General features: G+C 45.3%; 1 protein-coding gene, 1 long non-coding RNA gene and 1 other non-coding gene across 5 annotated transcripts in view; 2 read left to right on the top strand and 1 right to left on the bottom strand.

The window, feature by feature from the left end:
• The window catches only part of EVC2 (EvC ciliary complex subunit 2), a 161911-nt gene extending 147380 nt beyond the window's left edge, over nt 1–14531 (top strand). Inside the window, exons 18-23 of one of the 3 annotated variants that reach the window (XM_086404830.1) lie at nt 1324–1538; nt 3420–3507; nt 4999–5079; nt 8781–8977; nt 11229–11330; nt 13816–14531. In XM_086404830.1, the coding sequence (XP_086260956.1) occupies nt 1324–1538; nt 3420–3507; nt 4999–5079; nt 8781–8977; nt 11229–11330; nt 13816–14086 (954 nt within the window). In that variant the 3' untranslated portion in view covers nt 14087–14531. Of the gene's footprint in view, nt 1–1323; nt 1539–3419; nt 3508–4998; nt 5080–8737; nt 8978–11228; nt 11331–13815 lie in introns of all 3 variants that reach the window. The other 2 variants (XR_015165167.1, XM_086404829.1) reach the window with 2 other exon arrangements.
• A 1518-nt stretch (nt 14532–16049) lies between these two features.
• Nucleotides 16050–19698, top strand: LOC147370300 (uncharacterized). The gene is made up of 2 exons (XR_015166108.1): nt 16050–17097; nt 17364–19698. It is a non-coding gene; the product is annotated as an uncharacterized LOC147370300 (long non-coding RNA).
• TRNAG-CCC (transfer RNA glycine (anticodon CCC)) lies at nt 16227–16299 on the bottom strand. Its single transcript has one exon. It is a non-coding gene; the product is annotated as a tRNA-Gly (tRNA).
• Nucleotides 19699–27929: the final 8231 nt, after the last annotated feature.

The raw sequence follows: 27929 nt of genomic DNA, 5'->3' as shown, positions 1-27929 counted from the left end.
CCCTGCTAACCCCTAAAGCCCACACCTCCACACCTCCAGGCGCCCTCTCACTGAGGATTAGGGATCCAGCATATGGATTTAAGGGACCACAAGCATTCATCCAGTCTGTAACAGGAAAATACTAGGGGTAGTGAGTGGGCAGTTGAGGAAGGGGAGTCTGTATCTCCCAAGGAACTTAGGGAAACTGTAGTAAGTCCCTGACAGCTTTTGATTACCAAGGCAACCATTTCGAAAACATCCGACTGAAATAAACAGGTTGCCAACTAAACAGCTAGATAAAAGCAGACTGCCCCACCCATGAAGTTCCTGTTTCTGGGAAGTTCGGTTGACTTACGTACCTGACCTCTTGAGTGAACCTGCTTTGCCCTCTCTGCACCCTAATTCCTGCTCCTTTAAGTTCACCAACAGAGAGAGAACCAGTGACCTCTAGGCACCCCACCTTTGACCCCCAAAAAGGCAGAACACCTGGGCCATGTTCTTTTCTCTCCTTGTGACCCTGCTGTGTGGTGAGGTGTGCCATGTACCCTCCAGAATGTGTTCCTTGTTTTCTCAAGGTCCTTGATGGTTGTGGCTGAGGTGTTGTCCCAGTGCGCAGGCACAAGCTGCTAACTTCGTAACACGCTTCTCTTCTCTGACATGTTTCTATCCTTCATTTTCTAGTGTCTGTTTAATATTTAATTTGTACTGAAAGTTTAATACTGAAGTTTTACTGAAAATAAAAATTTTCAGCTTTTTTATTTTGAAATAATTATAGATTCACAAGAAGTCACAAAAATCGTCATAAGAATCACAAGGACTGGTCTAACCTCAGCATTGGCCCAACAGGGAAATGTCTCTGGGGGCTGCCACAGGGAATGTGGACCCAGGTGAGGACCCCCAGCAGCTCCAGCCAGTAGCGTCATGGACTATGGCTGAGACCAGCACAAAGCACTTTCCCCAAGGAGGGCCTTCTAAAGCCCGTCCTTGAAAGAAGCCTCAGAGTTGGCCAAGCAAACAGGGAAAGGGCCTGCAGGTAGGGGCACAGCATGTGCAAGGGCACGAGGTGTGAGAGACCCGGAAGCAGTCTCATCGTGCTGTTTGCACAGCTGGATGGCAGGGGGTGGACAGTGATGGGGAACACATGTCCACCCATGGCTGATTCATGTCAATGTACGGCAAAAACCACTACAATACGGTAAAGTAATTAGCCTCCAATTAAAATAAACTAATTAATTAAAAAAAAAAGAGGAGGTCCTGCCAGGCTTGCAGCGCCGAGCTGAGAGGGGTGGATTGCATCCTGCGGCCCACCTGCCTTGTGCTCAGTACCTGCCCCTCTGTGTGCAGGAGCTCCAGGAGCTGGAGAGAAAGCTGGAGGACCAGCTGGCACACCAGGAGGCGGCCCAGCTGCAGCGGGCACTGGACAGTTGGCAGCAGTGGGCAGGTGAAGGACCTGCGCTTCTGCAGGAACCAGAGGAGACAGATTCTGAAAGGCACGTCTCTGCTGTCCTGCAGCGAGCCCTTAGCAAGGGTCAGAAGCTCCTGGAGCATCACCAGCAGAGGTAAGCTAAGGGCCCAGGGTACGACATCTTCTCTACGCACTCGTCTGTGGACGGGCACTTAGGTTGCTTCCATATCTTGGCTGTTGTAACTAGTGTTGCAGTGAACACAAGGGTACATATATCTTTCAGAAAACACAATTTTTAACAGCTTTGTAATTTTCCACTGTGAAGAACAGGGTGAAAACTATAATACATAGCATGACTCCATTTTTGAAAACACAAATTCATTGAAAGAAAATAGGCCAGACTGTAATAGATGTGATTTCTGTGTGGTGAGATTACAGGTGACTTTAATGTGTTTGATTATGCTTTTCTGTGTAAACACAACATCAAAGCACAATTCTGTTCCACTGAAATAATTGCATAAGAGGCTGATTCCGTTTGATCAGAGGAAAATGCTCAGAGATGTTGATTTGACTTAGACTTGATTATGGATTTTAGTATATTTAACACCTTAATGTATTCCATGCTTCATGGAGAAAATTGCTGTTGATCAAGCTTTTTGTATGAGTTGTACCCTCACAGGGTTTAGATTGTATTAACCAGCAAGAAGGCAGGATGGATAACCTAGGATACCGGCTTTAATTGGCTGAGGGGATAGACTGGGAAGACCACCTTGTGGGGAAGTCAAGAAGCCTGATGGAGACCTCATGTGATAAGGTGCCACCCAGCTTCTGTGGTCAGAGCCAGGTCCACCCTTGGGAGATGATTCTGGGCCCACTTCAACACAGGAGCACATGATGAAGACCCCAGACCTTGGTATTCTTCAGCACCAGGCATGACAGCTAATACTGAGAGTTTTCACATCAGGATCACCATTGGAGGTCAGAGGGAACAAAAAGTGCCCACTGTACTGAGCAGGCATCTTGAGACTGAAAAGCAAGGCAGGCAGCTCCATTTAACCGATGGATCCATTTATCTATGGTAACTTACTCATATAGTGGATCAGGCGGACAACAACTTAGAAGGCTTCACGGCTTCACTCTAAACCGAGGGGCCATTGAGACAATTTTATAATTAACCTAGGGTATGGGGTAGATCAGAGAAGGCGATGGCACCGCACTCCAGTACTGTTGCATGGAAAATCCCATGGATGGAGGAGCCTGGTGGGCTGCAGTCCATGGGGTCGCGAAGAGTCGGACACAACTGAGCGACTTTCCTTTCACTTTTCACTTTCATGCATTGGAGAAGGAAATGGCAATCTACTCCAGTGTTCTTGCCTGGAGAATCCCAGGGACGGGGGAGCCTGGTGGGCTGCCGTCTATGGGGTCACACAGAGTTGGACATGACTGAAGTGACTTAGCAACAATGGGGTAGATGCTTGGAAATGGGACGTGCGTTCCTAAGTCAAAATTTATGAATGGGTAACTAGTCTCGTGGATGCCAGGAATACTTCAGGGAAGGTTTTCATCCTTATCTAGGGAATAACAAAGCACAGAGAATACCTGACCCTCATGATTGTTAAACAATATCTATTAACTACAAAGCCTTTGATGACAGAGAAGTGATTCATTGCACAGTCCTGGGTGGGTCAGCAGAAGGACAGGAAATACTGTAAGGGCCCAAGATGACATCAGTTATACTCATAGCCATGCAGAGCACAGGCTGCCCTTCAAAGCCACAGAGAAGTCTCCATACAGTCCCACAAAAGTTCTCACTTGAAGGAGCCCTCCATCCTGGTGAGCAGTCCCTGATTCATTTATTTGCGAGATAATCTAGCTAAAAAGAGGCCAGCTTCTTCTGGCTATCTCTTTTGATGGATTTGTTTTTAATCAGGTAGGTTAGGTTTTTGATACTTTGTTTTTTAACCAACTAGACGATCTTCTCATAGGATCACTTTATAACAACACTGAACGTATGGAGATTTTGTTTTCACCCTAGTTTGAGAGAGGAGCAAGAAGACAGTGTCGTGCTAGAAGATTTGCTGGAGAATATGGAGACTGACACCTTTGTGACCCTGTACGGCCAGGTGAGAACAAGTTCTCTGTGTCCTGGGTCCATCCCTTGCCAGCCCATAACTTGACCTCTTTCTCAGAGTCCACGTTTCCTCACCTGCAGGACACAGATGATAACAGGAACCTTGAGAACTGCTAAGAGGATTTGTGAAAATCCCTGGCCCAGGGCCAGCACCTAGGGGATATTCAATTGGGGTTACAGCAGCAGCAAAAACAACAGTAATCACTGCCCTGGTCAGTTTCTTATCCGTGATAAGACAGGCACCCAAGTGGTCTTCTTTTCAGTCTTAAACAGGTTTAATATACACAGAGTAAGTTCTACCAGGAACAAAGTTAGTCATTGAAATCTGGGCCATATAAGGAGAATGCTGAGATTGCACACCACGTTTCAACCTTTCTGTGTTGAGGTTAGGTAGTCTCATTCTTGGCCAGAGCTGCAGCCCTCGTCAGCGTTCCTGAGACAGAGCACGAGGCTGTGCAGACGGAGTCATGTGCAGAGTTACATAACTCTACTAGTGGTGTTTTATGTGCATTCCAAGGTGGGCTTCCTGGTTTCTTTGGGTCTCAGCAAATGTGATTTGTGACAGTGGCTTATGCCAATCACAGGCCATTGGGAGGTAGGTGTTGCTGACCTTGCTTCAGTTCAACGATGTCACTGTTACACTGATTCTTCCCACCTCTCCTTGAAGTTCCAGCTGCTGTGTCTGTGTTCATGTGAAGAAGGTAAATGTAGAACACAATCACTCTGCTGTCTTTTCTTTCCAAGAAAGTACATGCCACCAAGTCTCTGAAGCAAATTATACTCATGTCCTGAGGAGACGCGACCCATGGATCCCTGGTTGCAAGGGGGGCTGCAAGTTCAACACTTCCTTTTCAGCCTCCAGAGAGAGCCAGCAGGGAGCAGGGGTGGGGCACTTTCCGGTGTCAGCCAGCAGAATTGGCCACAACTGTCCATAGGCACATGCATCTTCTCACTTGTATTAGTTTCCTATTGCTGCTGTAACAAATTACTACCAATTTAGTGGCTTAACAGAACACAATTTATTATCTGCTTGTTCTGTGGGTCAGAAGTCCTGCATGGGCTTTGCCAGACTAAAATCAAAGTGTCAGCAGGTCTGTACTCCTTCTAAGGCTCTGGGAGAATCCGTCTCCTCCTCATTCCAGTAATTGTCAGAATTTGGTTCATTGTGGTTGTAGGACTGAGGTTTTCATTTCCTTGCTAGCTGTCATCAGCTGGTGGCTGTTACCAGTTTCTAGAGGCATTTTCTTAGTTCATGGCTCCCTTCTTTCATCTTCAAACTCAACAAATCACATCTTACTGATGCTTCTTCCATCGTCATCACATCTCTCTCTGACCTACCATAGCAGGAAAAGTTCTGTGCTTTTAAGGACCCATGTGATGATGAGGTTGGACTCATCTGGATAATCAGTCTAGGATACTCTCAGCTCATGATCATTAAGCTTCATCACAAAGTCCCTTGCCATGTAAAATGATATATTCACAGGTTCTGGGATGGGGCATGAACACCTTCGAGGCCATTATTCTGCCAGTAACACCAGACAGGAAGACAAGGTTAAGCATCAAAGTGAGTAGTAAGTCTAACATGCTTCTTTCTCTTTGACATGAGAGCTGACCTGGGCTTTCTTGATATTTTCAGCAAGGGAGGAGTACCTACTCATGGCAGGACCCAGGAGAGTACTTGCCATTCACCTCACTGTCTGGCAATTCTACCATCATCCCCTTATAGACAGGTCCTCCAGAGGTGACATTATTGCCCAAGTTCACATTGAGGAGCCCGGTGGAGCTAGAATTGGAGCCCACATTCTTCTACCCCACATCTCTTAGCTTGAGCTCCAGACTGGGGATGGGGGAGGAAGCAGAAGTTTCCAGAATACCTGTTGTGCATTAAGTATCATCCTAGGCACTCATGTCAGTTATTCATTTAATCCTTGCAGAAAGCTGGGAATCAGGGACTATCTTCTCTATTTTGCAAATAGAGCAACCAAGGTATGAATGGGTGGCTCCGGGTTCCAGGGCTCACTGTCCTCCTTGGAGCTCAGGACTCGGCCTGGGGTTGGTGACTACACAGATGTGCTCTTCCTGCTGTGTTGCCCTGCAGAGCACATGCTGCTCCTGGCCTGGGTCTCTGTGGGAACTGAGCCCTCTCCCACACTCACTGTGATTCCCCCTCTTCTTTGTTACTAAGAGACTTGACAGATGGCCAAAGGGTCATGTGTACAATATCATCCAGGTCATCCCTAATTTGTTGGCTCTTTTAAACTGTGAACTCTGCTAAAGAACTGGCTCTGTCAGGAGTAAAATGCTGCTGGGATGGAAGCCTTGAGCAGCAGGAATCATTTAGGAGGGTGACTTTTCTCTGCACCCCCTCCCCATCCTGTGCCTTGTAGAATCCCCCAGCAATGTCTACTCAACTTCATTTCTTTCTTTCCCGCCCTTGTGTATTAGTGAGGGTTTTCCAGAGAAACAGAAGCACAAAGACTTGGGAAAAGAGGGAGAAAGAGGTTTACTTTAAGAAATTAGCATATGTGATTGTGGAGACTGGCAAGTCCAAGTAGGCTGACAATATAGAACAGCAGGCTGGAGACCAGGAAAGAGCCAGTGTCGCAGTTCAAGTTCAAAGGCCCACTACTGGCAGAATTCCCTCTGGCTCAGGGGTCAGTCTTTGTTCTGTTCAAGCCTTCACCTGGTTAGATGGAGCCCACCCACATTGTGGAGGGCAATCTGCTTTAAGTCCACTGACTCGAGTGTTAATCTCATTCAAAAGCTACTTCACAGATATATCCAGAATTATGTTTCTCCATATAAATCTTGGCACTGTGGCCCAGACAAGCTGACCTATAAAATTAACCATCACTCCCTTTGTAGAGGAGTCCTGTATTTTGCCTGTTTCCTCTTTGTACCAGGCAAGAGAATAACCAGGGAAACCCAGTCCCCCTCCCATTCTTTCTACTTCTTCTAAATACTCCTCCCCCTCTTCCTCCTCTTCCTTCTTCTCCTCCTTTTTCTTCTTTCCCCTGCAATCTCTGTCTTTCTCTCCCTCTCCCTCCCCAACCCTCCCCTGCCTCTATGTGTCTTTTGTTTTATTTCCTGCTTATTACACTACCTTAGGGACAGCATAGTTCAAATTACAAAATTTGCATGAAGGATCATTTCCACATGAGCACCCATGTTTTCATATTTATGCAACTTTGCCAACTCCTCCTTCTTCTGCATATTTATGACAATGTCAAAATAACACTCAAATGCCTGCTCTGTGCTAGACACATCACACATCATCCAAGTTAATACTCACTGTTGCTCTGGGGGCCCTGGCAGTGGGAAGAGCCTCCCCTAGGCACTGCTGCAAATCTATCACTCCTTCTGTGATGGCAATGATACCAACAGCAGTGGATATCAGCCCAGTGTTGAGGAGAGGCATGGAGAGGATCATCACTGGACAGATGAAGAAACTGAGGGTCAGAGAGGTGATGTGACTCAGCTAAGGTCCCACAGCCACTCAGTGGTGGAGCTGGTTTTAAATCAGTTTCTCTTCCTTTAAAAGCAAAACTAATACAATTATGTAAAGTTTAAAAATAAAAAAAAATTTTAAAAAAGTGCTACTCATTTCATGCTACTGCACCATTCCCTTTGAAGCAAAATATTTCCTAATTGTTTTGTGAATAAAATGGGAAGGGGGAGCTCATTTTAAAATGAATGGTACTAACTCAGCAAGGCAGAAAGTTTCCTTGTGCTGTGGAAAGAGGTTGGGACCCCACCTGAGGTCTTCACTGAACTCATCTCCTTTACTCCCTCGAGGCTCCAGTATGACTTGTAGACAGTAGAGTGGAATTCTTTTTTAACCACATATAATATGACTTAGAGTCAGCTTAACATCTTCTGAAGAGGCTTTTTTCTTGAATAAATATCGACTGTGCTCCTAGTAAGTGGCAAGTGCTATCCTAGGCCCTGGGATTTTAGCAGCAAAGTAAACAGATGAAGCCCAGGCTCTCAGGAACTGATATTCTAGTGCATAGAGCAGGCAAGCAACAAAATAGATACATAATATATATATTATTTTGTATGGATTATGATCTCATTTTTATAGTCATGTCCGTCTATCCACCCATTGTCCATCACTCCATCTGTCTGCCTCTCCTTTCATCTCTTTGTCCACCCATCCATCCATCTATCCATTCATCCATCAATCCACCTCTGTCTATCCATCCATCCACCAACCATCTCTGCATCCATCCATCCATTCATCTGCCCATTTGTCCACTCATCATCTATCCATAAACTGTCCATAACCCATTTATCCATTCATCCATTTATTCATCTGTATAACCCATCCATCCATCCATTCATCTATTTACATACATGCCTAGAAAGATTCCTAGAGTATGCTTTGCCTAATGCTACTGATAATTATTTCTGGGTAGTGGCACTTGGAATTATTAACAGAATTTTTGTGCTTTTCCCAGGTGGCACTCATGGTAAAGAACCTGCCTGCCAATGTAGGAGACATAAAAGATGCGGGTTGGATCTCTAGGTCGAGACGATCCCCTGGAGGAGGAAATGGCAACCCACTCCATTGTTCTTGCCTGGAGAATCCCATGGGCAGAGGAGCCTGGCAGGCTACAGTCCATGGGATCACAAAGAGTCAGACACGACTGAAGTGACTTAGCATGCAACACACTGCATCCCTAACTCCTGGCCATTTCTGCTCTGTTCTCCATCCCTATGTTCTGTCAACTCTGGTTATTCACTTGGAATCATACAGGATATAAGTGTGCAGCCTGGCTCTTTCCAGGCGGTGGAAAGCCCTAGCGATCCTTCCATTTCTTTCACTGCAGACTGGTATTCTGTGGTATGGCCATAGTACAGTTTCTTTAACCCTCCACTGCTTTAAGGCCTTTTCAGTTGTTTCCACAGCCTGTGCTGTTCCCTCTGAGCCCTATCGCCTCACGGAACATGAGTAGGAGGAGAAATTACTAATTGGCCTGGCTGTAGGCCAGGGCTGTAACTATGATGAGTGAGTTGCCCTGTATCCAGGAGGATAGCTGGAAGGGATGGATGAAGGCTTAGGGAATGTCATGGGGAGCCAAGGCTGCTGACCAAATAGATTTTCTTGACGGCTCTGTAAATTTGGGGACATGTTTTCAAGACCAAGCTAATAAAGTATTTATCTCCCTGGGACAAAAAGTCCTAAGACCGTGATCCATTCAACCCTGCTGTTCATCAAGGTGAGAGCCGTGAGGCTCTGAGTCCCTGCGTTCACTCCTCCAGGAGCTGAGACTGGCGTCGTACCTGTCGAAGCTGACGATGCTGCCGGGGGGCACGCTGCGCCGGCTCCTGACCGTGGCTCTGCCCGCAGCCTCGCAGGCCGAGCTGCTGGCGGTGCTGGACTCCGTGGGCCAGAAGCATCAAGACCACTCGGTGGAGAACGATGGCAGCAGGGTGCAGGCTGACCCGGGCAGGAGGGGGTGAGTGCAGGGTCGGCCGCTTTTGGAAAATGAGGTCCCATTTTCCTGAGAGAGAACGGATCGGGGTGGTGAGCCAGACCATGGGGCACAAGCACACCCGCCTTCCCAGGGGAACTTCCTCACTTAGGGAGCAGATGGCATCCAGGAGTGTCATCATGAATCCTGGAAGTCATGGCAGGCCCAAGGGTTTTGTCCACAGCTTCTCTTTTCATCACCGGTTCACTTCCCAATGGGATCTTAAGACAGTAGGTTTCCTTGGGCTGTAAATATGCCATATACACACAGTAAATGCATAAAGGAAAAAGGCAGAGAGACACCATGGTTCTATCAGCTGGAGCAACTGGCTATTAGCATTTTGTTACAATTCTTCCTCCAGAATGGGTTTGTCTGCTGGGTTGTATGAGTGTGTGTGGTGTGTGGGGGTGTGTGTGCGTGTATGTGTGTGTGTGCGTGTGCCTGAGCACACATGTATAGGAATCCCAGTATATACAGCCTTACCTCCTGCTTTTCAGAACCTTATAGCAGAGGCAAGTTTGCTTATTACCTTTCAGCTCTTGTCCACGTGCAAACATCTTCCTAAGCATCTGTTTCGACTCTTTCTGCTATTTTTATTAACAATTTAAAATTTCATGCTTTTCCCAGTTATAGAAACATCTCCATAGATATTATTTTTCATAGCTGCTTATTATTTTACTGAGGCGTGTAGCATAGTGTATATAACTGTTACTCTATTGCTGACCATTTAGTTTGGGTTCATTTTTCCTCAATTGTGGATAAGGCGGCATAGATACTTTAGGATCAAGTGGCAGGTGTGCATTTTGTCAGTTAAGGGTCTTTATTAAGGAAAGGCATGAAGAGGGATGTTGGATAAGTATGGGGCAGCCAGCCAGTCCACTTGAGAGCAGAATTTATTAGGGGTGAGGCTGCAGGGAAAGCCATGACCAACCTGGAAAGTGCTGAAGGCCAGGCAGCAAAGCCCAGTCCTCAACGAGGATCCACAGGAGGCTAGGGAAGGGCGTCTTGATGCCCGTGAGTCTGTGGAAATGGCATGATTGTGTGGACATGTGTATATGCAGGTTATTTTCCCCGACTTGTAAGGGAGTCCCTGACTCACAAAGGCAAGGTGCACAGCAGAGGGCTAAGAGTAGGGCTGGGTGCCAGGAAGGATGAGAGGGTGACATCAGCTGTAGGGGAGGGGAGGGAGTCTGCAGCGCCCGGGAAGAGCAAGCATTCCTAGAGCTGGAGGGACCCAGCACGGGGCGGGCTGGGGCTGGATGTGAGTGTGCTCACAGGACTGGGGTGTGGGTGGGGTCGGAGCTGGGGTGGGCGTGGTCGGAGTTTCCTGTTTCAGCCTGCTTTCTCTAGTGCAATCAGAGAACACACAGGCAGCAGGTACTGGTGGTAACCCTGGAGCAGGACTTTGCATGGTCACAGCTTGGCCCAGCGTGGATGAGGGTTCTTCACCACCGCCGCCCCTCCCCCCGCTCTGCCTTCCCCATAGCCCCTCTCAGCACCCACTCCCCCCCCAACCCCCATAGCTGCACAATGTGAAGCAGCTGAGGCAGAGTATGAACTTGGCCAGAACCAGGCACCAGTGGACACTCGATCTTGTATTGACTTGACTTGAACCCAAGCCCGTGGACATCTTTACCCCTGTCCTGTTTGCTGTCCCTTCTTCAGTTGAGAATCACGTGGCATTCAGGCTCTCTGCCTTACCCTCCTTCTGAGCTTCCCTTGTACCTTCTCAATCTTCTTATTCATGTATTTATAAAACATGTATGAGCTCTTAGTGTGTCCACTGTCAGGCATCGGTGTAGGTGGGAGAGTAAGGGACAGTCCTGCCGCCCAGAACGTCCACTCTGGGGGAGGTGGACCACACACAAGCCAGCGCAGAGACCTCTTTGCTTCTGGAATCTTCCATGCATTCAACTGCAGGGATGCTCAGACTCAGCTCAAGTGTCCCCACATCTCGGCAGCCTCCCTCTATCTGACCCATGTCACATGCTACCTATCTGTGACCCCTGGACTGGGGACCCCTTGGGGCAGAGACTGTGTCTTGACTTGGCCAGCAAGATGCTTGATCAGTGTTCACAGAGTGAGTGAGTGAGTAAATGTGAATACTCTCAGGGTTTTTCCTATCAGCCAAAGGTCATACTGAAGGAAGGAGTTCCCAGAGGGCTTTTTAGGATTAGGCATCACTTGAAGGTTCTGTTCTTTTTGAAAATATAAGAATGTCCCTTCTTGCCTTCAGGAAACACCAGGGTTGGTGGCAAGCCTTAGAGAGCAAACTTCGTGGAGAACTGATAAACAGAGGATTAGAGAAGATGCTCTGGGCTCAGAAGAGGAAGGAGAGGTATGAGGGCATCTGTTCAGGTGGACTGGAGGGGTTGTCAGCCAGGGTGCCCATGAGGCCAGAAGGGAAGGTGGAGGGGACCATGAAGGGAGGGTTACTATGGACATAGCACACTCCTTCCCTCCAGACAACATCTTTATTCGAAGTGGGCTTAGTTTATTTTTCTTTCAAGGGAGAGCATGAACACAGAGCCATACTACCAAAATGGGCTTAGTTTAAAGTGAAGTAAGTCAGACAGAAAGACAAATATCAAACAATAGCACTTACATGTGGAGTTTAAGAAAAATAATACAAATGAATGTACTTGTGAAACAGAAATAGACTCACAGACTTAGAAAACAAGCTTATGGAACGCAAGTAGAAAGGGGCGGGGAGGGAGAAATGAGGAATATGGGATTAAAAGATACAGACTACTGTATATAAAATAGATAAGCAACAAGGATTTACTGTATAGGTCAGGGAACTGTAGTCAGTATCTCGTAACCTAAAATGGAAGAGAATCTGAAAACCATACATACATAAAACTGAATCATTTTGCTTTACACCTGAAATAAACACAATATTGTAAATCAACTATCCTTCCATTTTTTAAAAAAAAGGCAAAGTGAGCTTAGTCTAGGAACTGAAGATAAGCCGCCTGCTATCAGTGGGAGAATGTTCTATCATTTATTAGCATTTTAATTGCAGTCTTTATTTTAACTAGTGGCTCTTTTTAAATGGGATCTCATTAGGAGAATTATTCCTTATAAAGGCTTAGATTTTATGGTTTACAAAGCCCTTTCTTGTCTTGTTGGACTGAGCCTGCCCACTTTCGGAAAGTGGGCAAAATCCCACAGCCATGCTTTACCAGCTCTGGGAGGTCAGAAGAAGAGACCCCCACTGGTGAAAAGTAGCCGTGGGATTTGGGGGCACTGAACCAACCCCTCTATTTCTCTGAGCTTCCAGGCCACTGCTCTTTTCACTGTATTGAGTCCCTTTCTCTTTGAGCTGCGGTGGCGGCACACCTGGAGAGCAGAGGAAAATTGGAGGCAGGGTGGTTTTAGATCGCTGCAGACAACAGACTCAGGCGCTCACGTGTTTCCCACTAGAAGTTTGGAAAAATAGTAACACGAGTGACAAGAGTTAGGTTAACCCGTTTTAACGTAACAGGTTAAATAGTGATAACCAAAATGTGCCGTGGAAACAGTGATGCCCACAGGACGTGGGAGAGTCCTGCACCTTCCAGAATTTCTCAGGGTGAAGCCGTAGAGACCAAGCTGCCCAGAGAGTCCATGATAACAGTCCCAGAGCCATTGATAATGGGCTGGACATCAAAATTTAGTCCCAGAGGAATTAGATTAGGGTATGGCAACGCACTCCAGTATTCTTGCCTGGAGAATCCCAAGGACTGAGGGAGCCTGGTGAGCTACAGTCCGTGGGGTCGCAAAGAGTCGGACACGACTGAGTGACTTCACTATTGAGCCCAAACCAAGAAAATTAAATTCAGGCCATAAAAGGGAAAGCGCTCCACTAAGGACTGGAAGTCAGGGGCCTAGGATGAGGTTGGGAGAGCAAAGGCATTCCTGGGCTGCACTGATGTCAGTGGTCGAGTGCAGATCAGGACCCCGGGCCCATGGCGCTGGACCACTGTGCCCGCCTTTTCTCTGCCTCAAGGCGCTGTGGATGGGTGGTGGGAGGAGGACAGACTGTGAGTCAGAGGGAGCTGATGGAGCTGTCTTTGAATCCTTGTTCAGATGACACAGCTGCCAGGGCAGGAGTTCGTGGTGATGAGGTTGGAACCTCAAAGCCACTTCTCTTCAGGAAGGGCCCATGAGCCTACCAGAGGCCTCCAGTATGTCAGCCCGCAGTGACATGGCCTTGTCCTGCCCTGCTTGGGCAAAGGACCCTGTGGCTTTCAGGTCATACAGGGCTCTCAGAGGGAGTCAGAGCCATTTTCAAGTGCAGCTGGAACTGAGGGACTGGACCGCTCACGGGCAGGATTCCAGCAATCCTTTTATAGGATATTCCCCCAGTGTGCTGCTCTGTTCTATTTCAAACAGTTTACCTAACTTCTAACTGTTGCCTTACACTCAGATTTTACCAGCCTGTGTTTAGTGTGAGGCCCACAGGCAAAGGCATCATGGACAATGTATCCCAATCATCTGGGGGGAGACGGGAAGCTCTGACTTGTAGCATCTGTCAGGTTCCGTGGTGTGAAACACCCCCACCCTGGCTGATCGCATGCTGACAGCATGATGACAACAGGCTCACCAAACTCCGGAGAAGTGAACAGTCATGAGTCAGTGTGAGCTGTCTGCAGCCGCCCCTGCCATGGGCTTCAGCTAATCTCAGGGGCCACCCTGGCAACCACAGAGAAAACCCTTTAAAATTACACTTGACTGGGGACCTAGGAACCAAGGGGGAGTTTTCCTGGAGAACTCTGTCGGCACGCTCAGGAGAGTATGTTGCCAAAAATGTCCAGTCTGATTTTCTGTTCTCTCTTTAGCATATTAAAGAAGACGTGTCCCCCTCTCAGAGAGAGGGTGATATTCTCTGGAAAAGGAAGTTGGCCGCACCTGTCCCTGGAGTCCACTGACGAACTGACCCCGGTGCCCATTGTAGGGGCAGAAGCTGTTGACTTATTAAACACGGGTGAAAAGCTCTTTATCTTCAGAAATCCAAAGGAGCCTGAGATCTCACTGCACGTTCCTCCCAGGAAGAAGAAGAAGAACTTTCTGAATGCCAAAAAGGCCGCGTGGGCCTTGGGCATGAACTAGCCCAAAGGGAAGTTTCTAGAGTCTGAAGACACAAAGATTTGTTTTCTTCTGCCCATCTGCATGTATGCATGTTTTATGTACAACTCGCAGGTATCGATTGTACATGAAGGAGACTGACACATCTCTAACCCTCCCCCTCTACCACCATGACTTTCGAGGACTCAGTTTAATCTGGTCCCATGAATTCCCAGGTGGCCCACGCCCTTCAGCATCACAAGGGACATGAAGAGACAGGGGACCACCCCATGAACCCTCACTGCTTTCGGTCCCAGCTCACGGAGGATCTGGGGGAGACCCCCCCAGCTCCCAGTTCACATCCCCGAAACACCTGACTGAAGTGTGGGCTGTGTGTCAAAGGGCAAGGCTCTCAGTTTTCACACTGTGTTTGTTACATATTCTATTTTTATCAAGGGAACTTTTGATTAATAAATGCATTTTATATAAAGCTGCTCTCAAGGAGACTCATTTTTGCTTTCTGTAGGAACCATTTATTTACTTATTTTTGATGTTTGTTTTATTTTTTAACTTTTTATTTTATATTGGAGTATAAGAGGGCATGGCAACCCACTCCAGTATTCTTGCCTGGAGAATCCCATGGACAGAGGAGCCTTGTGAGCTACATACTGTCCATGGGGTCGCAAAGAGTCAGACACAACTGAAGTGACCTAGCATGCATGCATAGCCAACTATGCAGAAGGACATGGCAACCCACCCCAGTATGCTTGCCTGGAAAATCCCATGGACAGAGGAGCCTGGTGGGCTGCAGCCTGTGGGGTCACAAATGAGTCAGACACAACTAATCGACTAAACAACAAATAGCCAATTAACAATGTTGTAATAGTTTCAGGTGGACAGCAAAGGGACTCAGCCATACCTATACATGTATCCATTCTCCCCCAAACTCCGCTCCCATCCAGGCTGTCACATAACGTTGAGCAGAGTTCCCCGTGCTACACAGTAGGTCCTTGTTGGGTATCCATCTTAAATATAGCACTGTGTGCATGTCGATCCCAACCTTCCTAACTGTCCCTTCCCCCATCCTTCCCTGCTGCAATGGTAAGTTCGTTTGTTGCTTTCTGTAGGACCCATTTATTTTTAGTCCCTTCTTAGGTTTTGCCCCTATGTTGTGATGTTCAGTAGAGGTTTGCCCTTCATCATTCCAGGTGCCTGAAGAGGTCCCAGCCCCTGGGCTGTACCATCTCCAACTCAAATCAGGAAACCCAGAAGCTTAAGGTCATAAAGCCGATAAGTAATAAAGTCAGGACTCACTGAAGACTTTACGGCCCCAAACTCTCGTCCCTTCTCCTGGACTTGGTAAATGGACACACACTTGCCCGCGCTTGTTTACCAGCAAACTGACTGTGCACAGGTCCTTGTCTTTCACAGCGTGCTTTCCTGTACCCTGACCTTTCCATCCTCATAGTGGTGGTTGCATGAGCATTTCTGAGAACAAGGCAAAGAATACAGTTACAATCGTATTGGGTCTACGGTTACCATCAGAGGTTAAAGCATCTGCCTGCAATGTGGGAGACCCGGGTTCAATCCCTGGGTTGGGAAGATCCCCTGGAGAAGGAAATGGCAGCCCACTCCAGTACTCTTGCCTGGAGAATCCCATGGAGGGAGGAGCCTGGTAGGCTATAGTCCACGGGGTCGCAAAGAGTCGGACACGACCGAGCTATTTCATTTTCCTGACGGTGGGAAATGATCGGAAAGGGAGTCCTGTCACCAGCAAGAAGAAGAAAAGGGATCCCAATGATGAAGCATCTATTACAAGAGAATCGCTTCTATTAATAGACCCTTCCAGCTACTTGAATCCACTTATTAATCCTTGATGATACCCAGCAGGTGGGGATAATTACTCCCATTTTACACCCAAGTAAGCTGAGAGTCAGAAAATTTTAGGTTTCTGGCAATCACACCACCTGTAAAGGAGGAATCCTCACTTTGAACCCAAGTCTCCTAACTTTCAGACCTTACCTGCCAGGAGACTCTGCATTGCCTTTGGCAACCTGAAGGCTGAGTCTCTCTCTCTCTCTTTTTAAAAAATTATTTATGTATTTGGCTTTGCCAGGTCTTAGTTGCAGCAGGCAGGATCTTCCTTGCAGCATGTGAACTCTTAGTTACAGCATGTCAGCTCTAGTTCCCTGACCAGGGATTGAACCAGGGTCCCCTGCATTGGGAGTGCAGAGTCTTAGCCACTGGACCACCAGGGAGTCCCTGTGAAGGTCAAGTCTTATTTGCAGTTTTCCTTTCCCATGGGTACCATGCAGCATGGTGATCAGGGACCTTTACTGGGGGTTGGCACTTCTTCCAGGGACCTCTGTGGACCATTATAGTGGCTGCCAGTTGAGCACATCACTGCTATAGTGGATATGCACAAGTAAGCTGTTCCAATGAAGGAGAGAAAAGTGACTGGGATCAGTTCTCCCATCAGAAGGTCAGGGGAGCAGAGAGGAGAGAAAGGGCAGTGAGTTTCACACACAGCGTAGTGGACTGGAAAAGGCATGGTCTTTGGTATAAGCCAACACAGTCCGATCCTGCTCTATTGCCTGTGAGCTGTGTGTCCTGGGCAAGTCACCTGACCTTTCTGAACCTCATTTCCTTAATCAACAAAGGGATAATGAGATTATAAGAATTAGATGAAACCAGATCTGTGAGGCGCTTGGTGGTGGCGTGGGCCTGCCAATCTATGTCCTTCTGTATTCTTTGAAGGTGATCTGTTTGCTTTTCTAATAATTTCCTGATTCTAGCACTCAGCTGGAATTATGCATGACTGAAAGTAGATTGCACACAAAGATTTGAAAAAATATCTCAAAATTATGGGCTGAAGGCTGAATTAATAAGCTATTAGCAACAACAGGAGGTGCTCAAACTGTTCAAAATCCAACATTTGAACCTAATAATAACTCCCTACGTTAATAGAGAAAGACTAACTATTGGTTTAAGTTCTCTAAACTCGCTGCATGAGAAACATGAAGACATGATGGGAAAGCTTGTGCTTCTGAAATCAGGTAGGTCAGGTTTAAATCTTGGCTCTACAACTTTTGAGCAAGTCACTTGACCACTCTGAACCTTTTTAGTCTCTTTATCTGGAAAGCAGAAGCCCTAATACCTACCTTAGGGTAAGGATGTCACAAAGAGTGAAGATATCACATATCATATAAAATGTTAGCGTACAGTAAAATGTTGGTGTGCAATAGTGCAGCTTATCTATTCTATTTTTACATATTCACAAAATTGAGTTTTATGTTTCCTTTTTATTACTGTTCCACCCTAGATAAATAGACAGTGACCCTTCCAGAAGGGCTGCACCTGCCACAGTACATGGAAGGCTATCCACGAGAGGCTTCCATGAGAGCCAGGCTTCAACAGTACGTGAACTGTGAACTTCCAGATGTTCAAGCTGGATTTAGAAAAGGCAGAGGAACTGGAGATCAAATTGCCAACATATGTTGGATCATTGAAAAAGCAAGAGAGTTCCAGAAAAACATCTGCTTTATTGACTATGCCAAAGCCTTTGACTGTGTGGATCACAACAAACTGTGGAAAATTCTTCAAGAGATGGGAATACCAGGCCACCTGACCTGCCTCCTGAGAAATCTGTATGCAGGTCAAGAAGCAATGTTAGAACTGGACATAGAACAACAGACTGGTTCCAGATTGGGAAAGGAGTGCGTCAAGGCTGTATTTTGTCACCCGGCTTATTTAACTTATATGCAGAGTCCATCTGGAGGAGGCAGTGGCAGCCCACTCCAGTACTCTTGCCTGGAAAATCCCGTGGACAGAGGAGCCTGGTGGACTACAGTCCATGGGGTCGCGAAGAGTCAGACATGACTAAATGCCTTCACTTTCACTTTTCACTTTCATGCATCAGAGAAGGAAATGGCAACCCACTCCAGTGTTCTTGCCTGGTAAATTTCATGGACAGAGGAGCCTAGTGGGCTACAGTCCATGGGATCACAGAGAGTTGGACATGACTGAGCACGCACACACGCACATGAAGGCCTTGCTGTGGGAGTTTGGGAGTGAGATACAACCTGATGGGGTATTTGGGAACAGCTTGAAGCTTATGACTCCAAATCTTTACCTCCAGACTGGACTTCTTCTTGGGCTCCAGACCCTTTTGTCACAGATGCTTGTCCAACCCTTAACAATTTGGCTTCCTAGAAAACCTGTTCCACTACAGACGTCCCCTCTCTGAATGGATGGGACCAAGCCGGAAACTTACAATTATCCTAGACATCTTCCTGTTTCTCAGTCCCCCAAATATGATGACCAAATCTTGCTGATTGCACTACTGCCGTAGTACAGTGGTAAAACTTATGCCCGCCCCGACCTCTCCCTTCCTGCTTAGGTCCTGTCTCTCCCAGATGGTGCCAGCAGCCTCTGCTCTGGGTTGGCTGCAACCAGTCTGTTCTATGGTAGCCATATCTAAGTCACTCCCTTGCTGAAAGACTTCCAAAACCTTTTCATTACTTATAAGACCTCCATGAACTGTCCTCTAATAGCCTTCCTATCTGTGTCTATAAAGGAAGTCTTTACTTCCCAAGGAGCCATTGAGTGGTAATGAGACACAAAGAAGAAAGTGCATCTGGATTTCCATTCTGGATCTGCCATTTACCATGTGGCTCAAAAGAAGCCACCTAACTTGTTTTCCTTTCTTTTAGTAGCTTTATCTGGTTTTGGTATTAAGGTAATGGTGATCTCGTGGAACGATTTAGGAAGTGGTTCCACTGCTTGTACTGTCCAGAAATGATTATAGAGAATTGATATCACTTCTTCCTTGAAAGAGGAGAGTGAAAAAGTTGGCTTAAAGCTCAACATTCAGAAAACTAAGATCATGGCAACTGGTCCCATCACTTCATGGCAAATAGATGGGGAAACAGTGGAAACAGAGTCAGACTTTATTTTTTTGAGCTCCAAAATTACTGCAGATGGTGATTGCAGCCATGACATTAAAAGACACTCCTTGGAAGGAAACTTATGACCAACCTAGATAGCATATTAAAAAGCAGAGATATTACTTTGCCAATAAAGGTCCATCTAGTCAAGGCTATGGTTTTTCCAGTGTCATGTATAGATGTGAGAGTTGGACTGTGAAGAAAGCTGAGCACAGAAGAATTGATGCTTTTGAACTGTGGTGTGGGAGAAGACTCTTACAAGTCCCTTGGACACAAGGAGATCCAGCCAGTCCATCCTAAAGGAGATCACTCCTGGGTGTTCATTGGAAGGACTGATGCTGAGGCTGAAACTTCAATACTTTGGCCACCTGATGTGAAGAGTTGACTCATTGGAAAACATGGGGGCAGGAGCAGAAGGGGACAACAGAGAATGAGATGGCTGAGTGGCATCACCAACTCGATGCACATGAGTTTGGATGAACTCCGGGAGTTGGTGATGGACAGGGAGGCCTGGCATGCTGCGATTCATGGGATCGCAAAGAGTCGGACATGACTGAGCAACTGAACTGAACTGAACTTCCTTGAATAACAATAATCATATGAAACAGTTTCCAGTGAGTCGATCTGGATCTAGTGCCTTCTGTTTTGGAAGGCAAGTAATTATTGATTCAAGGACGTTAATAGATATAAACCAATTTATATAGTCTTTTACTTCTTGTGTGAGTTTTGGTACTGTGTGTCTATCCAGAAACTGGTCCATTTCATATAAGTTATCGTATATGCAGCATTAAGTTTTAGAAAATACTTGTTTGTCTTCCTTTTAATATCCATGAGAATAGTTGTGATGACCATACTTTCATTTCTGATTCATAATAGCTTATTCTTTTTTTGTCCCTTGATTAACATAACTACATGTATAGCAATTTCATTGATCTTCTTCAAGAACCAGAACTTATATAAGAACCTCATTTCCTTGCTCTTTTATTGTCCTATTTTTAAGTTCCTTGACTTATGTTCAAATTTTAGTATTTCTGTTTTTCTAACTTTTTTCTGTTTAAGCTTAAATGGCAGTCCTTTGCAGCCCCCTATGGTCCTCTTACCTCTAATTTCTTCTTTTCCAGGGGAGACTATTCTCAGTACCTTAGCTGTTTCTTGTGGCATCAACCTTTATATTCTTAGGAACATACTGCAACTTCTCAGTGCTGTGTTATTCATACTGTATATTGACCTTTTAGTATAGCAGATGAGAATTTAGCTCTCTTAGACACACACACATGTAAACACACATACAGAGATAAACATACATAGCCTTCCTTTCCGGTTATCTGATGCAATTAAAACACAATTTTCACTAAATATTCAGCATTTTTATTAATAACATTTCATTTGAAGTTGAGCCATGTAGTGAATTTTAATTGCATTTCCTTTTTCTGTGTAACTTTTAGTTTTCCCTAGAGTTAATAATTGGCTAGAAACTGTAGTTATGGCTAAAAATGACTCCTTATCTTTTGGAGAAACATACTGAAATATTTATGGAAGAAATGTGGTGTTAGAGATTTGCTTCAAGATAATATGGAAGGGCTTACTGGCCATGGTGAAGTAACAGACTGAATTTAAACTCCCAACTTAAACAACTAGAGAACTCGACAAAATACAGGAGAGAGCTATTTTCAGACATGGGCAACAGGCAGCATGGGACTGCGATACTGGAAAGAAGGGAAGTAAATGAAGGGAGCCCTACGACTGCCCCAGCTCAGTGCCACAGGGAGTTTTACGGCTGCAGACCAGGGAGGGGAACCCGGGGCCCAGCAGTTTGCTTAGGTGAGGAGACAAAGAATGGAAATCAAGGAGGCTGAGGCAAGTGAGATTTATAAGGCAGAATATGGAGGAGAGACATTAGAGGGGGAAGAGAAAGAGAGAGGGGGCAAGTTAGTATCAACAGAAGGGCTCCTTTGAGTCTGTCTGAATACTGAGCCCTGTGTACACGAGGAGAAACTGTCAGCAGGGAGAACGAACCACCAGAAAAAGTAGTTTTCAAACAATTCCCAAAGCTCACCGAGGACTGGGAATATTTTCCATTCCCACTAGCCTGAGTGTGATGCATCGGCTGGTCTTCTGATGGATCTTGCCTTGGTAGTGGGAATAAATTAACTGCTCTGGGCCCATCATAGCAAAGCTTAAAGCAAGTCTCAACAAATCTATAGAGACAGAGAGTAGATTAATATTTGCCTGAAATCATAAGAGATGGGCAGGAGCATGGGGAGTACGGAGAGTGGTAGCTATTGGGTACATTTTGGGGTAGTGAAAAATTTCCAATTGTAGATTACAGCTATGATTGCATAACTCTGTAAATATACTACAAACACAAGAAACTATACTTTCAGTGGGTGAACTTTACGGTATGTAAATTTTATCTTGATAAAGCCATTTAAAAGATTTAAAAAATAAAGAAGAAAAGAAGCCTCAGACAATTTAAACTGATCCCAAGTGACTTAGAAGCATGACAAAACAAAGCCCAAAGCCACTTAAAGGAATGCAAGATACTCCAGTGTTCAATAAACATAAAGTCACTGGTGTCTGGCATCCAATTAAAAATTACCAGGCATGCAAACAACAAGAAGATAAGATCCATAAGCATGAAAAAAAAAAAAAAAACACCCATCCAATTGAAATTGTATTAGAAATGACAGATAGGAAAGTATTTGCATATGAGAACATTAAGTCAGCTATTATATATTCCCTGTATATTCAAAATGAAGGAGAAAATATGAGCATGATGGGAGAAGTAGAAGACATAAAAGTTTTCAGGCAACTTCTGGATTCAGATCTGACATGTAAAGTGCTTAGAAGTCAGAACTTCTCTCTCTCCAACAGGAAGAAAAGCTGAAAAAACTGAAAACCAATGTCTTTTCTGGGGCCCATCAGAGAACTGAAGTCACAGGACAAACTCCCACCCTGATATCTGAAGGCACAGTCTAACTGAGAGAGTCCCAGAAAGACCCAAGACTTAAACAGATTCTGTGTAAAGGGATTTGTTTTGTTGTTCAGTCACTCAGTCCTGTCAGACTCTGCGACCCTGTGGACTGCAGCATGCCAGGCTTCCCTGTCCTTCACTATCTCCCAGAGTTTGCTTAAACTCATGTCCATTGAGTTGGTGATGCCATTCAACCATCTCCCCTGCTACCCTCTTCTTCTGCCCTGAGTCTTTCCCAGGATCAGGATCTTTTCCAATGAGTTGGCTCTTCGCATCAGGTGGCCAAAGTATTGGAGTTTCAGCTTCAGCATCAGTCCTTCCTGAATATTCGGGGTTGATTTCCTTTAGAAAAAAGATGGAGACAGATATTCCATGCATGTCAACACTAATCAAATAAAGAAAGAAAAGAAAGTTTACAAGGAAGCAAATCAGACTTCAGAACAAAGGAAATTATCATGGATGAAGATAATACATATTAATAAATGGGTCAGTTGTTCAGGAAGATATAGCAATCCTAAATACATATGCACCTAACAATAAAGTATCAAAATACATGAGGCAAAAAGTGATAGAACTACAAGGAGAAATACTCCATCTAACAGCATCTGCATACACATCCTTCTCAAGTTCACATGCAAAATTCCAAATATAAACCATATTCTGGACCATGAAGCACAACTGAAAAAAATCTAAAAGAAAAGGAATTATACAAAGTATGTTGTCATATCACAGTGTAACTATACTAAAAATCAAAAACAGAAGAGAGGGCTGGAAAGTCTCATAAGTATTTGGTATTAAAAACACACTTTTAAATAACACATGGGTCAAAACGAAGTCTCAAGGAAAAATTTTAAAATACTTTGAGTTGAACAAAAATGAAAATACAACTTGAAAAATGAATGGATGCAGCACAAAGAGTATGTAGGGGAAAATGTATACCATTAAAGGCATATAGTAGAAAAGACAAAAGATCTGGAATCAGTCGTCTAAGTTTCTCCATTACGAAGCTGGAGCAAGAAGAGCAATGTATGAGACAGACTCAAATTTGAGGCTCTGTGTTGCCCCCGAGGAGCTGTGGGACTCTACACTAGCTTCTCAACCTTCACACTACTGATTTTGTTCATCTGTACAGCCAGGATATGAAATAGTACCCATCTCATGGTTGTTGAAAGGATGAAAAGAGAAAGTCAACTCCCAATGAAGTATGAAGTGTTAGACACTCAGTTGTGTCTGATTCTTTGTGACCCTGGCAGACTCCTCTGTCTGTGGGATTTTCCAGGCAAGAATACTGGAGTGGGTTTTCATTCTCTTCTCCAAGGTATCTTCCCAACCCAGGGACTGAACCCAGGTCTCCTGCATTGCATGCAAATTCTTTACCATCTGAGCCATCAAGCCATCTGAGCCAACTCCCAATGTCCAGTGCATATTAAGGGCCTAACAAATGATGACTGACTGTGTTGTTATCGATGTCTTTGTGGCAGTACAGCCTAATATAAACATTCTATATTTTATTCAGTTTTGTTGTTGTTATTCAGTTGTTCAGTGGTGTTGATGATGATGAGTGGTTAGGAGAGCTTTAACAAATACAAATAAGTAAAAAAATATGCAGACTTATGGGAGATAACAGTGTTTACCATTTAATCAATTCTGTTCAGTAAATGAATTAATGAAACAGGAAAGAAGGAAATGAAGGAGGGAGGGAGAGAGGGAAGGAAAGAGGAAGAAAAGAAGGAGCCTTATTTTTCAAGTGATTATGTAGAAATAATAAAAAAAAATAAAGGCCTTGAGAATGCAAAGCAAAATGTTAACACTACTTGTTCCCAGAGAATTGATTACAGATGATTTTCTTTTATTTTTCCTTTGTGCTTCTCAACAGCTTCAAAATTTGTTTAAATGAATCTCTATTGCCTTTGTAATCAGATAAGAGCAGAGAATGATATCTAAATTCAGAGATTTGGTATAAAGAACATGATTTTCATTATTTTCCTTCTAATCATATTCCTGGTTTAGAAGTATCGAAAATCCACTTCACATAACAATAATGAACCGTAAAACCAACTTTCCTACCAGTTTTTCTACTGTGCTATGATTGGGTAGATTTGAGTGATCAGCCAACACTCGTGATTTCAGTTAGAGATTGAGTTCTGCTGCATGTAACAGGAATAAAAGGCTCTAGTGAGGTACATAAGATAGAAGTTTAGTTTTTTCTCACATAACACACACTCTAGAAGTGGCATCCAAGCTGGGACAGAGCTCCACGATGTCATCAATGCCGTCTTTCTGCTCAAGCCGTCCTAGGTGCATGGCTTCTGTCCTCACAGTTACCTCATGGTCCCAAGACGGCTGCTGCAACTCCAGTCATCACATCCTCACTCTAGGCTGTGAGAAGAAGGAAGAAGAGCAAAATATACCAATTGTGGCAGCTCACTTTAAAGAACTTTTCTAAAAGCCCCACTTCTGCTTGCAAATTATTGGCCTGAATTAAGCCACCTGACTGTCCTGGGTACAACAGTGGATGTGAAATGTCATTTTGGAACTGGCATTCTCCAAACTGAGCTTCCCAGGTGGCCCAGCTGGTAAAGAACCTGACTTCCGTTGAGGGAGACATAAGAGACATGGATTCAATTCCTTGGTCAGGAAGATCCCCTGGAGAAGGAAATTGCAACCCAGTATTCTCGCTTGGGAAATCCCATGGACAGAGGAGCCTGGTGGGCTACAATCCATGGGGTCACAAGTAGTGGGACACAACTGAGCACACACGAAGAAGAAGTTAAATAGAAAAGGTTTGGGAGGGCAATTCAAAATCTTTGCCAAATTCTTGTGTGGTCAATGGGAGACCAGAAATAGTTGAGAATTTTCTTATGGGGAAAAAGCTAAGGCTTCTGTGTGCCATTTCTTCTATGAACATTCTCATTTACTCCTCAAAACTCTTTAGACTCAGAATTGGATATTACTATTACCATTTACCTCTGGAAACTTGGACTCAGAGTAAATTTGTCCATGAGACTCACCCAGCTATGCAAATTTCAGCTGGGTTTCTAACTTGGGTGTCTCTGACTCCAGAGCGCATGTCTTTCCTCTGCACCATTCTGACTCCCCTGGTCTGCAAATGGAAGCATCATTCACTTATCCTTTCAACCACTGGTCAGTGCACTGGGTATTGACACAGAGTAGATACTTAGGGAATATTTGTCCAATGAATGAATGAGTAACTGCCTTGTGGGGAGGAGCTCATTGTCTTCCTGGTGAGGCGCATCGATCAGGGCCACCCAGAGCCATCTACAGGATGTTGTGATTCCCTCTTTCTAGGTAGCACTGAGGAAAATGTGACCAAGGATACTGGGTGCACCTGAGCTGGGAGGACCAACTGGGATGCTCAGACAGGAAAGGAGCTCAGGCTTGAAGAGTCATAGTGAGGATGGGAAGATGAGGTGAAGGAGTTCTGGAGTTAAAGGGTCAGGGTGACAGGGCGGGTCCTGGAGACAAGGCTGGACTTGTCTCAAAGCTCAGTGTCCTCAGGGAGAGACAAACTGGGGGCTCAGTCTGGGCATCCATGGGACCCCCTCTCCGTATCTTCACCAGTTTGCAGCCCCTCACTTTCACTCTCTGATCTCCTTCTCAGCAACTCAGTTTTGGCAATTTATGGAGTGAATGTCCATAAAGTGCCCATCTCCTGATGGGCAGGAGACTCTGGCAGTTTGTCCTGAAGCTCCAATTTCATTTTTTGAATTACATGAACTTACTCTTCCATGTTGGTGAATTGGCGAAACTTGCGATGACCAAGGGCGTTCTGTGGACTCACCCTCAGGTCTCCAGCTCCTGGGACAGTAGGTTGTGCTTGCTTTGAAGGTTAACATGCCCACACTTTCCCTATAATTGTGCCTTTTGAAAGTGAGAAGGCGGGAGTGTGTAGGTATATGGATGGTGGAGTTGTGTTCTTTCCAGAGAAAATAAGTGTAAATCTCAGGTGGCTCCACGAAAGCAACGGTTAATTTCATTCCTCCTCTAGTGGGTCAAACATTTGACAACTTACAGACACAGGTTGCAAACACAGAATTTTCTCTTTTTCAGTTCAGTTCAGTCATTCAGTTGTGTCCAACTCTTTGCGACCCTATGGACTACAGCACGCCAGCCTTCCCTGTCCATCACCAACTCCCAGAGCTTACTCAAACTCATGTCCATCAAGTCGTGATGCCATCCAACCATCTCATCCTCTGTCATTCCCTTCTCTTCCTGCCTTCAATCATTCCCAGCATCAGGGTCCTTTCCAATGAGTCAGTTCTTCGCATCAGGTGGACTGTGTATTGCAGTTTCAGCTTCAGTCCTTCCAATGAATATTCAGGAATGATTTCCTTTAGGATTGACTGATTGGATCTCCTTGCTGTCCCAGGGACTCTCAAGAGTCTTCTCCAACACCACAGTTCAAAAGCATCAGTTCTTCGGTGCTCAGTTTTCTTTATGGTCCAACTCTCACATCCATACATGACTACTGGAAACACCCACTGCTTTCACTAGACAGACCTTTGTTTCTCTTCTTCTGTAATGATTTAATTTCCATTTCTAGTCATCATTTTCTGCTCTAGAAAACTTGACCTAGCTGCAGCCAGGTAAGCCCCATCAAAATCAGTGATTTCTTAGTTTTAAACACAGGTATTTGCAAAGTTTCTCCCTCCCCACTTCTCCACCCCTGCCATGTTGGTCTCTGGGAGAGGGAATCACCCACGGGTTTCCCTTGATGAGCATCCTGAGGGGTACAACCAGCCTACTGATGTTTTGTTGTCAGTTTCCCCCTCAGCTGGTGGCCAGGGTGCCCACACTGTCATCCATGCTTGTGTCCCCTCATCACACCCCTGGCTCAGCTAGGACCTGCACCCTTCCCTTACCTCCCCATGCCACGCCTGTGTGGAGATGAATTCCCTGGCACTGCCCTCCAGTCTAACACCACCTGGACCTCACCGTACTAACCCAACTCCAGCACCTTGATGACAATGTACCCTTTCCTTGAGGCTTGTGGTCCTTCTGCAGCCCCAGAAAGGAAGCAGTTACAAGTGCCCTCCAGATGCCCCTTATTTAACTGAGGTTCTATCCTTCCCCTTCCCCACCTTTGGGGTTTGCCTGGAGAAGGTGTTCCAATGTGGGATTCCTTCTATAAGACACTCTCTTAGCCTCCTCTCCTATTTTTTTCTCTTTTCTTCCCCTCTTAGTCTCACCTCCTGTTGAGTTTGAAAATGGTTTATATTCTTAATATATCTTTGCCAGCTCTATTGTGCATGGTTTAATTTGTATATTCAGCATCCACCCAACTCTCAGATCCAAGAAACAACTTTGAGCCTCTGAAAACTTGCCTCTTACAGTTGAAGCTTTGGGTTTCAAACCTGTGTCTTCTATGATTTTCAAGAGATTGTTTTGTAAGGCATTATTTTGCCATGCCTTGCCATGCCATGTCAAACCTGTGTCTTCTATGATTTTCAAGAGATTGTTTTGTAAGGCATTATTTTGCCATTGACATGCCATGCCATGGCACAGGGAGGTAAGAAAAGGGAACGAAATGCATGCTGGCAAAGGAGCTTATTTCCAGTCCTTCCAACTCATCTTACCTCAACACGGTCTCTCTCTCCAGGTCTCACCTTCCCCAGAGTCATGCCAGACATTGGTCCTGGCCTTTCCCCCAATTCCTTGAAAAGTATCAGCATCTGTTGTGCTTCAGGGTCTTTACACCTGATCTGTTTCCCTTTCTGGCAACACACACATGTGTACATGCACACACATATATGTGCATACATGACTTCTGTTGTAGTCTGATTTCTGCCAGGTCATTCTAAGGAGATGACCATGTGTGCTGGTTGTTGCTGCTTGTTTAGGGTGGATGGGAAATGAGCACAAGGAAATACGTGCTGGTTGTGGGTGGGGGGCTTGCTTAGCCTAGAATTTTCTCTTGATCCACGTTCATGTGTCTGATAGGAACTCC

Source organism: Bos grunniens, chromosome 6 (assembly GCF_055505025.1).
Source record: "Bos grunniens cultivar Pamir isolate PY7600 chromosome 6, Bosgru_T2T1.0, whole genome shotgun sequence".
Taxonomy (NCBI): Eukaryota; Metazoa; Chordata; class Mammalia; order Artiodactyla; family Bovidae; genus Bos; species Bos grunniens.
This window is presented reverse-complemented; position numbering and strand designations above follow the sequence as displayed.